The 18,051-nt window shown below is 44.7% G+C and overlaps 1 protein-coding gene across 3 annotated transcripts in view; it reads right to left on the bottom strand.

Moving 5' to 3' along the window:
- srrm3 (serine/arginine repetitive matrix 3) overlaps positions 1 to 18,051 on the bottom strand; it is a 71,406-nt gene that overhangs the window by 21,619 nt on the left and 31,736 nt on the right. For all 3 annotated transcript variants that reach the window (XM_068729423.1, XM_068729424.1, XM_068729425.1), the window contains exons 2-3: positions 16,517 to 16,839; positions 7,845 to 7,946 (exon numbers count right to left, since the gene is read on the bottom strand). In XM_068729423.1, the coding sequence (XP_068585524.1) occupies positions 7,845 to 7,946; positions 16,517 to 16,827 (413 nt within the window). In that variant the 5' untranslated portion in view covers positions 16,828 to 16,839. The remainder of the gene's footprint in view (positions 1 to 7,844; positions 7,947 to 16,516; positions 16,840 to 18,051) is intronic.

Here is an 18,051-nt window from a genome sequence, read left to right as displayed (position 1 = left end):
CACATTCAACTTTTTCTGTGACTGTAGTTTCATACTGACATTTTGTAATCTCGTGTCACCCAGCATTGAGAATATCATCATCTCTCTCACTCTTGCAGTTCAGCTTGAGGGATTTGTATCTTCCAACTTGTTCCTCACTCGCACTGTATTGTAAATACAGACAGATGGCGGCAGCCTCCTCCCTAATCCTCCCTGCCCAGCTACCCCCCCACCCCTCTCCCTCTTATGTGGCCTCCTCTGATCCACCAGCTTTGACCTTGCAGGCTTCATATGGGCTAAAGAAATAGATAAAGAACACACACCACACTGATTATTTTTTCCCCCCATGCAGTCGTATCTGTCTGACCTTGTCACGTCGCAGTGTTGTTACAAACCCAGCGGGTCATGCTCTGGGCTTTCTGGTACTTTTTACACAGAGATGTAGCATTTACAGTGGCATAAGGTAGGTACGACGGACTGCAGTGCATGCTACTAGTTATGAAGTGCATGCATGCACACACACACACACACACACACACACAGCCCATAAGGCATATATATATTTTACCAAATTTGACAGTCAAATGAGTGACTTAGGCTATTGTGTTGTGAAAGTAGAGAGGTCTAAGAGAAAGCCTTCGGGTTCAGCTACAATATGGTAATAATATGTTGACAACATCAACATGCATGTTACCCAGCAATCATCATTGCATGCCTGTATCTGACACAATACCAAAGAAAGTTATTCATTTGATTAAATAGTTTCCAAATGAATTGTAATTTTCATAGTTTATGTAGAATAAGCATATCAATTTGTTAAAGATTAGGACTGCATTTATCTAAAAAGAAAGAATTTAAAACCATGATGGAGATGGGGACGAGGAAAATATATAGCAAATGGCAGCATTTGGGATGGAATTATAAAATACCATATTTTGTTAAGCAAGATCATCTCCACAAATCTTCACACCCCTTTTTTATTATAGTAAAATGTGTATAGTAAAAAGTAAAAAGCTATACACCGCATGAGTAACTGAGTAACTGTCAAATTTTATATCACAGATCAAAACATTAAAATGTCTTAACCACAGAAACACATTGACCTCGAGACGAGGGAACTGGAAGTGCAACAATGCTGAATCACTGACTGGTATATTATCTCTATTTACGCCCCTGAGTGTACGGGAGTATATATGCAGAGGTTTTTTTGATCAGAGTGATGAAGACAGAGACATAACCTCGAAGACTAACCATGCAGCCTCAATTAGTAAGACAGAGATTTCCATGACAGAGATGGAAACAGGCAGGAGAAATGAGATGAAGACAATGAAGTGACACACGGAAAGAAGTTTGTCAAAGCAAACGATAGTGCATGGATCTCAAACACACACACACACACACACACACACACACACACTGGGGTACACAATCAGAGCTCATTCTACATGAGATCAAGAAAAGAGGGCTGGTGTGGCTGGTGGAGGATTTGAACAGGGCATAGGTCTGATGGGTAGTTAGGAGGAGATGAGGCAACAAAGCCCTTAATTGGCTGAGCACCGCCGGGCACAGCAGGGAATGCCAAGCACAGACGAAATAACCTCACTTCAATATGACGGCGCTTTCTCACACACACACACACACACACACACACACACACACACACACACTGCAACACCCGCTCAGATTAATAAACTTGCATTGCAGAAATCATGTTAATTTGAACTTGAGCAACAGAAAACAACAGTCTCAGAGAAGTAAACAACTGGAGGCAGTGTGGGTGTGACACAGTTCACACGAGAGAAGGAGTTTTAATTTTTAAACAAAGTTGGGGACTGTTATTAAGTTTGAAATTGTGAATCAATACACAGTTGACCACAGTTGAGATGATTATATATATATATATATATACTGACAATAAATATATAACACATACACTGCTGTCGATGGCACTCGTTCAATCACGGAAAAAAGAGAGGACATCGAACTTTTGAATATTGAGCTGTGAAGAGAGAGAGAGACACACACACACACACACACAACGCTCAAGAGTTACCCACTAAATCCCTTTAAACAGTATCTTAGTGTGACTATTTAAACGAGAGGAGTTGGTAAAGGAGCAGCAGTGAATGATTAGTGGACTTTCTTTGCCCTGGGTTTTACACACAGGCTATGATGCTGGACCCTCTGATACTGTAGGTGGAGGTTGTACCTGCAGCCTTAGAGGAAGACTGCAGACACATCTCTGGGCTTAATATCCTGCAGAGTCCTCTTTTTCTATGCTCTTGTAAAAATGTGCTAGAATTAAACATCGAACAAATATAAAATATTAGATATGGCAGTAAAGGGCGGTGCTCTTTGCTAGTGAAGCTGCACATACAATATTTATCTATAACGAAGAATGAGGTCTCTAAAACGAAATGATAAATCAGCTAACTCCCCCATCCTGTCTCTAATCCTTTAAGTGATGCCATGCTCAGATATGCTGAAGACATCTGTCCAGCCCCGTCGCGATCAACACTGGTGCCTTGTAGGATGAGTGAGTGTCTCTGGCCCTAATGGCGCCCCGGTGAGGAGAGAGGCTCCCCGATTCAGCCACTGTCCCTGGGACCTGGCAGTGATGGACCACGGCCAAGGCCCCCCTCAGGGCTGCAGCACAGCGCAGTGCAGCTCATCCATATCCCCCGCTCGGACAGCCACTCTGCCTCGGAAGGCCCGGATATATTTCTCCCGCTGCAGAGAGTTAGTTTGTTATTCTGGGAGGAGGCGGGTGGAGGTCGGATTGATTGCTCCTCAGCGATGAGGGTGGAGGTGCAAATCTGATAGCTCCTGTAGCAGCTTCACGGCGCTCATATTGAGATGAGGGGCTAACTGGGCTGGAGCTTTAAGCTCACTGATCAATTCTGTGATCTTGGGGGGAAAAACCTTGATGTTCTGCCTGCAACAGTCAAACGCTAGATCCATTTTCTTCTTGAACAATTCTGTTTGCTAATGAAGAAACGTCGGTCTGAGGGGCGATAGCCAGGCCCAGGGTCAGCTTCCCCTATTGATCCTGCTCGGTTACTGAATGGCTCCGAGAAGCTCTACGCGCCACATCCCTCCTCTTGCCCCTTCTCCTGACATCCATTCTGTAGGAAATCAATGTGGGACATTGGTAAACAGAGTTATGAGCTAGCTCATCCTGCTGGCTGTTTACTGCTAGTGTGTAAGAGTATTAAGCTACAGCTGAGGGGCCTATAGCATGTCAATAGTAATGGCCCCTGTGGAAAAGATGGCATGTGAATCAAACCTCCCAGCTGAGCAGAGTCAAACCGACTGAAGGCAGCAGTATATTAGAGGTTGTGTTGGAGCCTTCTTTCATTTAGCAAATCTACATATCTACGAGTCTATTATCTGAATCTATATCTACATATATCTCTTTTGGCTTGAAGTTGATGAGATTAAATGCACCTCGTCACAGAACAAACAGTAGGATACACGCAGCTAACAGAGATGTGTAAAGCCATGTGGGGTTCTTTAGTGTATTAAACGTTCTTTGTTCATGCATTTCACATACATTTTTTTGAATTTTAAAAATATCGAATTTCAGTGCTCCACAGCACTAAACACAAAGTGCAGCCGAGGCCGATGGTAATGTCATTACCCGCGCAGGTATTTGTATCATAAACCAAAGTAAAAATGAAATTGGATTTTGACCTGTAGTGCGAGAAAAAAAGTCACCAAAGTTATTACAATTCGTCCTGAAGGGGACATGAATGTGTGCACACAATTTCATGGAAAAATCTGAGGATCCCCAAATTCATATTGCTTAAAACTCTGGAAACCACAAATGTCAGTACAAATTTGCATGGCAACTAATTTGACAGATATTTCACTAAAAACCTCATGGTGGAGCAGTCGATTTCATCCTCTAAGGACTGACAATATCTTTAATGGCAATCCATCCAATAGTTGTTGAGCAACCTCCTTACGTCTGTATCAGATGAGTTGGGAGTGAGACCGGTTCGTGTTAAGACATTCCAGTCTGGATCAAAGTGGTGGCCAGGCATCCATTAGCGTCGCTATTACTGTGGCCCAGAAACAAACCAGGAGCTTAGCTTTTAGAGACCTAGAGAGCAGTGAAACAACCTCGCCGCTAATGTGAGATGAAATCACCAGCATCATATCCGTGCATATTGTTGGCTGTTTAACACGGTCACTTGGGCCTTTGAGGGCCCACGTTAACTGATGTGAGGGTCCCCTGCCATATTACCTATTAATGTGGGGGGTGGTTGATCTGCTTATTGCTGGTGACAGTGAATATTGCACCGTTTTACCCCGAGGCCAATCCATCGGTTGATCAAGGCATGATACCCATAATGCTTCAGGGAAGTAGGCACTTCACAAATAAAGTCACATTGGTGGGCAGAGGGACATAGTTTACTTCAGAAAGAATTTCATGTGTGTGTGTGTGTGTGTGTGTGTGTGTGTGTAAGGGCCTGGGGGAGTGTTGAGTATGAGGGGGAGTGGGGGAGGATAACAACCCTGCAAATTACAACCTTCAATTTTCCACATCAAGGCCTTTCTGGGGATGGAAAGTTGCAGCACTTGTGTGGCAAGCTCTGAAATCCCAAATTGACCAGACTGAGGAGTGCCCTTGAGAGCGAACTAACGCGAAAAGCAAAAACACAAGCTTTCTGTGTCTTCATAGTCGACTTTCCCTGGGCCCCGAATGATTAAATTAAGGTTATTACGTTCGTCCTGCGGCACATCGCCGTCCTCTGCAGCTCCCTCCTCATTTCAGCGTGGTCTGGTTAAATGTCAGACACCGGCTGAGGTGCAGAGGAGGGAGAGTCATTAGTCTAGTCTGTGAGACGGGAAGCATCGGCGTCATTACCAGTCATTAGTTCACAGACAAAGGGTCACGTCGCCGCCACCACACCGCCTCTCTCCATCACTCACAGATACAGCATGATGGACTGACTCAGGAGGGCCACCCTGCCTACATCCTGCTGCTGCTGCTGCTGTTTCTCATGTTTTTCCGACGGCCGAAGCGGTGGCCTTCCGTGAGTCCGCGCGTCTGTCCGCGCGTCTGTCCGCGATCTGGACGGAGACCGCATGGTTCCTTTTAATTCCATCTATGCTTGAGACACTCTCCCCGCCACACCGTGCTCTGAGCTAGAGCGAGGCTTAGCGCCAAACAAATTGACAATTATCGTGCCAATCTTCGCCTCAATGGCTTCCAGCTGAGTTTAGAATAGACTTTAAAATGCTCCTGATTATTTTCAAAGCATCGGGGTTTAATCATTCCCTGTGTATTCAAGGAGGCATTATCAGGACTCAAGTTAAAATGTTTTGCACCTTTGTAATTACGGACCGTATTCTTTTAGAACCCACCGCCTGAAGACTTATCAGACTGGCCATTTCTCATAACCTCAATTTCTGCTGGTACAGTGTTTGATGTTTATGGATGTTTGATTTCATTAGATTAATTTACTGTAATTTGTTATTGACCTGTCACCTGCCTGACACAATTTACGTACCACCACTTCTTCTCATCTCAGTCATAACAAACAAAACACACAGACGTCATACACACAATCAGCATAATTCACTCTTTATGTATCTATTCTGTCCATCAACGATATACTGTAATTGTCCAAACAGCCGTTTAGAAGTCAAGCACTCCTTGTGACTCATAATCATTAGATTCAGTCTTCTTCTTGGCTCTTTCTTGTCTGTACTGTGCGAACAGGAACAGCTAGTTGCCAAGTGTTTCACGATGCAGAAGTGATGGAATGTAAACCGATAGGCTACAAGCTAAACAACATGGATGAGTAGATAGTTGTATTATGTGTGCAGTGCCGCATAAAGCTTGACTGATGTTGGGGGTTATTTTTATTTCATGATCCTCACGAAGCTTGACACTTCAAACAAACTGCGTTTTCCTCTGGGCCTCCCTCCTCCCAATGCATGGGCAACCTTCGACTTCTAAAGAAAATCGTGGCATATGGTGTATTCCTGACTTGAATTGTGTTGGAGAAATTTATCATACCGTTCTCTTAGGTAACTTGTATCGTTTAAAACCTGCAGAAATACAGACGAGGCCAACCAGACTAATTTAAAAGCTAATAAGAAATGATCTCATGTCAAAGGTATTTAAGCATTTCTGGCTTGCTGTAGTGTCATCCTGATCTCACCACCTAACCCTCTTTCCACCAAAAGGCTGGGAATCTGGCCTTGGTGGGTGCATCGGCAGACAGAGGAGGACGACATCTGCGAAGGGGGAGGGGTGAAGGGAGAGGAGACGAGATAATGTGTATATATACTTGTCTATTCTGTTGTTAGACCTCCGAACTATCCGTGGGGAAAGAGCTCTTTAAAGAGCTCTATCCATTGAGTTAGAATTACTACAAACTGTCTGTTCATTAACCCGAGGCCTATTTGCAGGCCTCAGCTAGAATAAAGATAAGAAATACCTAATTAAGTGTATAAAAAAAAAAAAAAAAAAAATAATAATAATATATTTTTGAGATGAGAAAAATCATGGAACTATAAGAATACATGTTACAGGTTCACATAAGATAAGAATGGAACACAGCACAACTTGGAAAACTCAAAAGCTCGATCTGGAAAAACAGCACTTTTAGGGTATTGTTTTTTGGAAAGTATGGGTATCCAAGACTTTAAATATGCTGAGCTCTTAGAACAACTGATATAGGCTCTATATACACAGCTATACATAGATACAGTGAAACATTTATAAAATGTAGAGCATATAAAATTAGAAAACTGATCAAATATTCCAATATTTGAATAAAAAAGTATTTTTTAAATTCAAAAACACTCTATATCACTTCTATGTATCAGTCATGATGTTCAATGAATCAATAGACAGAAGATTGGACCTTTTTTGAGTGTTTTAAGCTCTTTCTAAGCCCTTTTTAGTTGTTTAGTTTAAGGTCAAATACTGCTTCAGACTCAGCCATTCTCTCTGTTCAGGGCTGTATCTCAGCCCCCCCTTCTCCGATTTTCACCATTGAGACATCCTTCGAACCATAGAATTGCCTGGAATTGAAAGCTAGATGATTGACAGCACTATTAGCCAATAAAGCTCAAAAACGTCCCATCTCTGAAATCTGATTTGCTGAGTTTCCAACCCTCCCAAGAATCCGAGGAGTGTCGGAGAGACACGAATCGAACGGATTCACACGGAGCACCAGCAGCTGGACATATATGCAGTGGAAGTACGGAGATATTCCATTTTTTCGCTGAGATTCGACCAAAAGTAAGTACAATATTCGATGAAAGCTGTGTGACTTTTTGTGTTCGAAGCTGAATATCTCTGCGATGGTTTACCGGGGAGAGAAATGGAAACTATGTCCGTAATCTCCGTCAGGCGGACATGCTTTTTCATGCTGCATGTTCGTAGGTAGCACGTTGCTAACGGAGTGTAGCAGCTGTTTTCTCCGGTCTGTCCCAGTCATATCGAGTATGATTTATGATATTTTGTTATTTGTTTGCTTGGCTGATGGGAGATGTGTTTGTCTCATGTAGAAGTGACCTAGTTCATGTTGTTCCCAGGACGCTGAGGTTTCTGCAGAACTATAACATCATTATATTCGTTCTTCGTGGGTTCTCTGCCAGTTACTTTTAACACAAAACTCTCTAAGTTTTGATGTACTCTGCGTCCAAATGGGGGACCTACGGGTGTATAAGGTTTTAAATATGTTTTTTATATTTAAGAGTTTTCTCATCTCAGTTATTTCTCACAGGGAGGTTAAAAAGATTATTTTTCCACCACAAATTGCATTGTATTGTCACCTCCTGTTCTGTTTCTACTATTGATTTCCACTCTACAACATTACCACCGATGTACGGTAACTTACGCTGGTTGTGTGTGTGAGCCCTCTCTGGTGATGACGCCCTCCTTGTCCATCAGCATTTGTCTGAATGTGCTCACTTTCTGTCGAATCTCTTCTTCTGTGTACCTGCGGATGGACATGAAGACACAGCAGTTGGTAGAGGCACGAATACTCACGCACACGCTCACACACAGATCCATCACTAATCTGCGGTCTTGACCACTTGGCTGAGTGGTCACAACTGCCAGATGCCCGAGTCCGACAAATGGCAAACGCCGTCATCTACGCCACAAAAGACACACACAGCCGAGTGATGTATATTCTGATGACACACTGTCAACCTCTCACGACCCTGGCGGGTTCCGTTGCTCAGGCCCCGGACTGCATGTCATGATGTATTCTGTAAGCAAAGCGCTGAGTTGAGAGTAACTGTGGGGCAGATGTGAGGAGCTTTCAGCGAGCTGACAGACAGAAAACTGCAGACTGCTGCAGTGGGAAAGCAATTACTGTCTGTGCCACGTTGTAGATGTCTAATTGGGAATATCAGGGGGTTTTTTTTCTCATTTATTTCAGATGCATTGCGTCAGTCAGTGGGCGCAACAAAAGAAGCATCAGAACGATACTTTAATTTCATTGTGGTATCATTTGGTGCAGTAGATAATGAATGAATTAAACTCTCCCCAAATATTCCATGCATAGAGCTTCGGGCTCCTGTCCTCCCAGTTTGTGAAGAACGCAAGCCTCTTACCACAGGCCTGCCAGTCTGAACAAGCAGTAGCTTCTGTCCTTTGTCGTTCTACAGACTCTCTTAGGGGAGTTACGCATGTCTTGTGGACCTGACAGCGCACAACAACTTTAGTGAGCTGCACACCGAGCCGAAACTCCTGGTGCATTCAGACTATCTCCACAACCATCGCCGCATTCTGCTCTGGCTGTGGTAATGGGATGTAATGAGAGAAACATGCAGCAAGAGAAGGGGGGGGGGGGGTCATACTGCACTATTACCTCCATTTCATTGTCATTATTTTGTATGTTCATATATATACTTTTGTATCTATATTTATATTTGTATATAGTAGTGAAATGTTTATTCTTACCTTTGTTCTACTTTTTGGGGGTTTATTTGTATATTCTGTGTATGTCAAATTCCTTGTGGCCAATAAAGCTGATTCTTATTCTGATCAGAATCAGCTTCCAGAATCAACATCCATGAGTACACAGCAAACAAGAAATGCTGCAATCCTGCAGTTTGTTTTCCTGTTGAACATGTGATATGTCAGCTCTACTTACAATGAAGGTATAGGGGAGCTGTCCATCACTCAGTGCTGGAAAACAAACTCTTACTTGGCTACTGGCAACAGATTCTCTCTCCTTCTCTCAGCTTGGGCTCATGGCAAGACCAATTCTATGAACTGGATCGTAAATTAACCGGGGGCTCCTTTCAGCATGGAAATGGAATTAGTCTGAGGAGTGTTTGCTGTTCTCAGATTAAATATAGCAGCCGATACCGTGCATTCTGAGTTTGGTGCTATCAGTGCTTTGGTGGTGCGGAGAATGAGATTAGGAGAAGTGGGAAGGAGAGACTGAAATAGCTGGAAGATGGCCCAATGGACAAGAAGAAGCAAGCCGGTGTGACAGCACCATTCAGGTCCTGCTGTACGGCAATCTCTCACCCCGGCAGCCGCCAACGCAGCACATGTGAGGCCGCAAACACACACACTTAAAATGCATGGCTACATCTCAGGAGCCATCGGTGCATGTTAGCTGCTTCCTGAACAACTCCACAGCAGTCAGAGCGATGCTCTCAGCTGTCTGTTGTGTATCGAGGAAAGGTGTCCGATAGGTAAGAGGGTGAGAGGGCTCAGAGAGGACACTGGCTGAATCCGCTCTGCCCAAACAGACGATTCGGTTGTTCGGGCTCTCTCCTTCACATTGTGCTGATGATGGTGAGGATTTTAGAGCCTGCAGGCTGCAGTTATCTCTATTGACACTCTAGCCAAAGCAAGAGAAAGAGGGGTCAGAGCTTGTGGAGCTAAAGCTTCTGTTGACACATGCCATACCGAATTTCCTTCTCTCTCTCTCTCTCTCTCTCTCTCTCTCTCTCTCTCTCTCTCCATTGAATTGCTCCATTCTGAGCTTCTGCACAGCTTCGCGGCATGGAGCCCAGCAAAGTCGTTTTTTTTTTTTTTTGGATTGGTCTAGCTCGCTAAGCGAAGCCAGAGAGTGCAGGCCCAGCAGTGGTGCTGCTTCAACATTGACACTGGGGTTTAGAGGTAAGAGCCCGGAGAGTCCCCCCACATCACCCGAGTGTCTGCAGGAACCTGGTGAATGCTGAGTCGCCTGCAGAGATAAAAAAAAAAAAGGACAAAAGAAGTCTGAGAAAAGTCTTTCTTGCGTGATGGAGTTGCATTAAAGTGAAGTTAGGCAAAAAAACATGGTGAGCTCTGAATCAATCTGTGTAAATGGCCACATACTGGATGTTTGTCAGTCGATATTATGAGCACACTGAAACAACGCCTCTGAACATTTAATTAGCACTTCTTGCAGCTGTAAAGGTAGCTGCTTTCTGCCTAACACACCATCTGCTGTGCCGCGACACAGTGCACAGAAGGGGCTGATTGGAGCGGTCACTCTCACCGGGTAACACTGAATTCAAAATTAAGAAAAAAAAGTTTTCATTTGTGTCTGTGAGGTGGGATGTTCAGAGCTAGCCAAGCGGAACCCAAATGAAAGCCATTTAGCCCAGACCCACCGTCCACAGCATGCAAAGTCCCAGTGAAGTGGAGAGAGAGAGAGACAGGGGACATCGATCAGAGCGAGGGGCTCCCCGCCACCCTAGCCATGACAAATCACCACAATTAAAGAACTTGATTGGAGTAATTAGACAGCTCCGAGCACCCACAGACCCCCTCTCCATTAACTTCCGATCCCGGGAAAATGAATAGTTGTGGCCCAGAGACCATCCTTACGCTGATGGTCATCGATTTGATGAGGAGGCGCCTACGTGCAGGCTGCGTGGGTTTATATGTGTGTGCGCGTCCTCCTTCTGACTGGCAGCGATGATTCCGCGCTTGATGTCTGAACGAGAAGAACCTTTTTTTTTTCTTTCTTCCACAAGTCGTCCCCAGGCGCTGATGTGCGCCCGTGAAGCTCTGCAGCCATCAATTCCGCTGCAAAGAGCGCAGAGGCAAAGCGATGCCAATGTAGTTAGCGAGATTGAATGGTGCTGGGAACATGGGGAGGCAAGCCCGAACACCCACACGTTGCTATTTCAGGGGCAGAATTAAAACGACCCACTGATCCACAGTGAAGAGAAGTGGAGAGGATTTTCAATTGATGCTCTCTACAGTCATAGATTTTCTGGTTAGATAACAGGTACTAGAAAGACCAGACAGAACGAGGATCAACAAAAGAGATCTCTCACTACATAAAGCTGCCCTTTTCACCTCCCCCACAGTATAAGCAGATCAATGGTGGGAGCACCACAATCTGCCACTGCCTCTCTTTCTGATTGCTCATCTTCTCTAACAACAGAATTTATAGCTCTTTTGTCAAGCACGGACCTACTCTTTTGGCTTGGGACCTCCCCCGGTGACAATGTATGAAATGGGTCATTCTCCCCGAGATGCTTTCCCTCCAATTTTCAGTCTTATAGGACACAGGCTTATCGCCTTATGACACAGGCTTTGGCTTGCAGGAAAACCTCCATCGGAGCAGAGATAGTCATTTGCTCTGGCCTTAGAGGCTCTGAGAGCAGCTCTCTTAATAAGATCCAAGCTATGCACATCTCTTGCAATTCAGAAAGTGTCACTGCAGATGTTATTAAAGCCATTCCACAGCAGTAGCGGCCAAAATGCAGCAATTTAGCACCCGACTACCACAATGAAAACCTCCTTTTTTTTCTGTCTCAATTTACTGTGGACTCTTTGGTCTTGACATTAACTTGCTTGTGTGCCATTAAGTACATGTAAAAACACAAATTCAGAAATGCATCATTGTTTATAATTTTCTAATACACACACAACACTAATTTTTCTGCTTTGTGAAGCAGGAGGAGTAATGTCTTCTGCCTCGTATTTAAAAAGCTGTTATCATTGGTGGAACACCAGGCGGCAACTTCCGAGTCTGAAAAGTGAAGCCAATGCAGAAGCCTTAAACTTGCATTCTTTCTAATGGCCATCAGGAGGCGACTCTTCTGGTTGCAATAATAAGTCAGGTTGTATGTAAGTCTATGAGAAAATGACTCTACTTCTCACTTGATTTATTACCTCAGTAAACATTGTAAACATGAGTTTATGGTCTCAACTGCTGGTTCCAAGTCTTCTTCAACACAGCATGATGTTGATTTAGTAAATGATGGTCCATTTAGATTAAAATAGACCATAAAGCAGGGTATGCTTTAGGGCGGGACCATGTGATTGACAGGTCTCTACCACAGCGTTGTCCGGTCTAGGAGTTGTCACTGTTTTCGTCTTACCACTTTAACCTCTTCAGTGTTTTCAGTTCAGTTTTTAGTCGCCTAAAATTGGTTTATTCAGCCTGCCGTTGTACTTCGCTGCACCCTCTCGTGCCTCTTCTGGTTCCAAAAAAAAAACAAGTTGGCAACAGCCAAAATCCAAAATGGCAAACTCGAGGCCTCAAAATGGCAGTCCACAAACCAAGGAGTGATGTCACAGTAATTATGTCCACTTCTTATAAACAGTCTAACTATCTACAGTCAAACTAAGACACACTAAGACACACATGCATTAAAAAGACCTAGCACACACACGTGCCTCTCCGTTGTGTGTGTCCGTGTGTGCATGCGTTGCACAGATACGGGTTCATGTGTTTAAAGGGAGCCCCACGTAGCCTGCCGATTAGAGTGAGTGAGGCCCTGTGAAGAGAGCTCATTAGAGAGCTGGAAAAAGGCGACGCCGCCACAGGAGTTCAAATCATGCACCAACCTTATGCCTTAATTAGTGTGGATAAACACCACTAAAATAGAATGTGGACCCTTGCATGCAAAGCGGCCCTTGAGCTGTGTTATCGTGTCGTACTGTGGCGTATAGTCACTGAGCATTTGTGAGAAGTTCAGTACATGCAGTGTGTTCTGATGGAAAGACAACAAGAGGTTGTTGACGGTGCTTCAGTTCTATACCGTACCATCTCCTCCAAGAGCCACTCTAACAGATCAAATGTATAGGACTTACAGCACATCTAATATACATAAAAGGGCAATGTTCCCTGCAGACGGCAGAGCACTCAGAAGACTCGGGGGATGTTGCCAGGCCTTGGATAGCTAAATGAACAGACTGCTTTAATTGCTCGGCCCGTCTAATTGGCTCCCGGGGTGAGGCCATCACTCATGGCAGACTATTTATCATGGTCTTATCTCTGAAAAAGGGCATGGCCGGTTTAGGTGGGGGGTGGGAGGTGGGGGGCTATGTGTAAAGGGAGGAGGGGACTGCCATGCTGTCAGGGTTAGAGCAGGAGGCAGGCTTCCAACCTGCCCCCCGGCCTAATCCTTCACACAGGCCTCAGTCAGGACAGGGACTCGGGGGTGACGTGTAGTCTGAGCCTGCTGGCTTCCATCCACAATAAATGAAAACAGACCCCAGCCACCATTTTAATTGTGTCTAATGCCTGGCATTGCTCTGCCTCTCAATCCCAGTGTTTCATCCACCGCTCTATCCGTTAATCCTGCACACATGCACTCACGCGCTCTCATTTAAAGAGGAACATTAGAAATTGGAGAGGCACGGGGAGCTGCGCCGAGCCAAGCTGGCAAATGAGATTCTCCTTTTATTGCAGCTTAACGAGATGACTCGAGTCCGTCCACAGCTTTAACACTCACAAGCTGAGGGGTCGCCGTCTGACGAGTGTGTGGGGCTGGTCAGCGCGGGTGTCTGGTCTCCTTGTGTTCTGTCATCATTAGCCGAGCCGCTGCCTGCCACTACACTGTTCCACGAGACACCATGGCTTTTTTACATCGCTCTCAAACCGGGAGTGACTACGCCTACTCCAAGGACTTTTGACAGATGGCCGCAGTTCACCCCCTCCATTTTCTTTTTGGGAAGTCCAGTGGTTCCGTTCCAGCTATCAATCTGTCGTAGCTCCACCATTACCCCTGCGTCTTCACAAGACCCCACTGTGACAAGCACAGTCACGCTCAGGGGAAGGAGGGACGGGTAGAAGAAATAGTGGAAGAGAAGTCTAATCCATCCCCACCTTCTCAGGGTGCATTTTATTTAATTCATCTCTCAAAGAGATGATGAAAACAGAAAGACATTTGAAAAACACCGGTCCCACATACTGGCATTCCAGTGTGAGCCGGCCACCTCTCGTATCTAGCCTTGACCCCCGCAAAAAAAATCTCACTAATTGGCTTGCCCTGCATTCAATTAAATCACCCTCCCCTAATATATAAAGGATTAGCCGGCTTCCTGCAAATGACAAATGTGATGTGAATAAAATGTCATGAGGTATTACTGGGAAAGTGAATTTTCTCCGCACCGACACAGGATCACAGAGCACGTCATTAATTACAGACTCAGCTAGCCTGGAGTTTGCCTGGGAGATGTGGTTATTGAAGCAGCAGTGTGTGTGTGTGTGTGTGTGTGTGTGTGTGTGTGTGTGTGTGTGTGTGTGTGTGTGTGTGTGTGTGTGTGTGTGTGTGTGTGTGTGCAGAGTAGCCAGAGAGAAGCCTTCAGATTGTGGATTAGGGCCAACTACAGTCATTACAATTTTCATGGCCCTTGGCGTTAGCATGCACTGAGCTCTTCCTAAACTTTGTGCTGGAGGACACACATCATGCTAATGAAACAGGCTACGCTGGGTTGGCCCGTGTCTCTATGGCAACCTCACTAATAACCATTACTTGAAGTATGAGGCCAGTATTACAGAAGTTCAAGAGTTGGCTGCAAATATGCAGCAACATCAAGGCTGAGTAATGTTGCATCTGTGACATAAACAAGATTGTAAAGCAGAAATGGCTGCCGCTGATGTATGAATCTCCATGTATCTTCATGTTTGAAACCAGATGGCAAAAATAAGTCTGATTGTATAGAAGTCTATGAGAAACTGAACGCATAAAAATGTTGTTCTTAGCTCCACCCTCTTGTGTCATTTCTGTGTGTCACAAACCAATGTGTGTCGTCACTATGACTTCATCCACTTCTTATATACAGTCTATGGTTGTAACCTGGATTTCTTTGAATATAGAGACGTGCAGTTGCATGGTCCAGATTTTAGCAGTCTTGTGTTCAGCTCTTCTTTCTTCTTCAGCAAACTGGAGCCACTAGAACAGTGACAAGGACGTGGTCCTTCACCGGCTTGCTGATTGTGAACATTGCCAATTATGTTAAATGGGCAGTTGGCCAAGCAGGAAGCACCAGGTCTCTGCCAAAACGGTCCCTGTAGAGTCCTTCAGCTAATATGGAACAGTTTCTTATTCTAAGAGACAGTTGCCTCCAGGATCAGAGCACCCGCTCACCTGACAACATTGGTTTAATTTGTGGCAGACTTGTTTCACGTCATCCACCACAAAATGATCATCATGCAAGCATCATACAGAGACGCTTTTAAAGGGAGTGTAAAAGATGACATTGTTGGTCACAATAGATGTCATATATCACAACTACTAACAATGTATTCATCCTGATCCCATCTATCCCTATTGCGACCGGAGTGCTTAGTCGCTTGGTTGATTTTTGTGCTCAAAACATATTGGGCTTCCTGCAAGAAAGTTTTCATATTCTTATAATAAATATATTTAATTTTTTTTCTCTGTGAGGCTCAGTGCACATGCTTTAAGTCAGATTCATTAAAATCTCTTAACTGCACAAACTGGTCATCAAGTGCTCATTTCAACTCGATGAGATTTGATCATTACCATAATCGATGGCTCCCACATTGCTACGTAAGACTATGTTCCGCTCCGTTTGTGGGCAAGTCTATTTGCAAATATGTCACAAAGATTAAAAAGACATACTTCACACTCTGAGTCCCGCTGTTGGATATCGGCAGACAAAAACATACCAGCATTAGTCACGTTGGAGGACTTTCAACAATTAGAACATATGAATACAGCTGCCAACACCATGACATCGGTGTTGTACTGCGACAGAGATAATGAAGAAAGGGTTTAGTGTGAGTGGAGAGCTGGTCAATATAGAATAGAGAATATTATGCAGCAGGTGATGTTACAGAAAGCTGTATAAAGACGCTGACACTGCTGTCGGAGTGAGAGTATTTCATGATTATGTTAAAAATTCTGTTTCGATTATTTTAGTTGGTGTCAGTATAACATTTAAACTCCAATTTAATTCAGATTAAGGCGTAATAATTCTTACCTAAAACAAGTAATGTCTCTAATTCCAATATCCACTCACTTAGGAGTTGGTAAAGAAAACGGAGCTGACTCTTTAGCTGCTAAATGCTCCATTATGTTCACCAGCTGGTTTCTGACTGTGTCTGTCTACTGCTTGGTAGTGCAGGTAGTGCACCGTTTTTTTTTTTTTAGAGCTGTTCTGCTGAAAACGGATACTGAAAATGACACCATGAGAGCAGAGAGAGTTTAAATTTACATACAAGACAGCTAAACAAACCGAGAGTCGCTATGAAGCTCCATAAAGCCGAGGGGAGCAGCATATTCAGGAGATAATACTCCACATCATCATTTGTTACATTATAAAAATAAGCATTCATGTACTTACCCCTGCTCCTCCATCATCTCCTGGAGCTCCATACATTTCAACTCTACCCTCCTCTTCCTCTCGTGGTCCAGAATCTCCCTGTGTGGCTTTTTCACCAGGACTGGCTCTGCTTTGGGCTCCTCTCCTTCCTCCTCCTTCTCCTCCTCTTCCTCCGTACCTGGCTGTCCCTCCTCGGTTTTAGCTTGCAGCACTGCGGTCGGCGTCGGCCCACCCGATCCGGCGGCTGTTCCTGCTCCCGCTCCGGGGACTGCAGGCTGGGCCATCCCGTTTGCGCCATCCTTAGGAGACGGCACCCTCGCCGCATCGTACATGGTGACTGAACTCTGTGGAGACACAGACGATGGAGAGGAACGGTCAGACGAGCACTAGGTAGTCTCGTGGATTATGGCAGTTTCATTGTATGTTGATAATTTATAATTTAGCCCTGGAGGCCCCTTTATGGCTACTGAACCCCTGTAACCACAAAGCTGCACACTGATGACCCAAAATAAATACATTTTTAATATTTGCTGCATTATTCATTTTTAAATATTGCAGGTACAGTCATAACAGGAAGCAGACAACACACACAGCATCTGTATAAGAAAGAATGGCGAAGCAAATTAAGTTGTTTGTGGGGTGAAAAGTCCATTGAACAAACTAACCCTAATGACTCAAAATATAAGGTGACTAAAAATGGCAACCACTTTTAAAAGTTAGTGTTGAGCGTTGCGTACACGCTCACATGTGTTGGGTTGAAGAGTGAGCTGCAAACACCGAAAGGTGCGCTGAGATGTTAATACCTCTGGACAGACTGCAGCGTTTCTGTCTGAAATGAGCAGCACGAACACTCTACATACTGTACACACACGCACTTTCAGTACATGTAGACATGCATCGCCAGCGACAGCGGCTTCATCTTCATGGCTCAACAGCCCAGTAGTGCCTAAAGACAGGTTAGGGGGGAGAGAGTGACGAAGGATAAGAGTGGAGGACACTAAGCAGCTTAAGGACACAGAGACTGGGAGAAATCTGTAGCAGCAAAACAGGTGACAGGGAGGAATGTGGAAAGTATTGATGGAACTTCTGCATCAACACTGAATGCATTTTTTGTTTTTGACTCACTTGACCTTTGCGTTTCTGTCTCCTATACTAATAAAAGGATGAGGTTGTCATTTTGGTGAATAAAAAAAAAAAAGAAAGGTTGTCTGGTACAAGTGCTGCATGGACTGATTAAGATGGATGGTCCTGTTAGGGCCACTGTAGAACATGCAGGAGGAAAAGAAGGCCTTCGCGTACCCACGAGGCTCGGCTGCTCGGCCCTCTCCCTCCGCAACTAATGGCTTCATTTTTCACCGAGCAGCCAAGAAAAGCCCGGTCCAGGCACTTCATCACTGTCACACAAAAACAGAGGTGCGGAGACGGAGCGACGCTGGACGGACAGACCTCCAGATCTACGGTCGCATCTCATCCCGACTTGTTTCGCCCTAATCACAGGGAGTGCTGCGAGAGGCTCGTGTGCCACGCGTTCTCACCATCTTAGCCGGTTCTGGAAG

The sequence above is a fragment of the Cebidichthys violaceus genome, unplaced genomic scaffold (genome assembly GCF_023349555.1).
Source record: "Cebidichthys violaceus isolate CVI_PGR_0920_01 unplaced genomic scaffold, fCebVio1.0.p SCAF_46, whole genome shotgun sequence".
Taxonomy (NCBI): Eukaryota; Metazoa; Chordata; class Actinopteri; order Perciformes; family Stichaeidae; genus Cebidichthys; species Cebidichthys violaceus.
The sequence above is the reverse complement of the archived record's forward strand: the minus strand, read 5'-3'. Positions and strand labels throughout refer to the sequence as shown.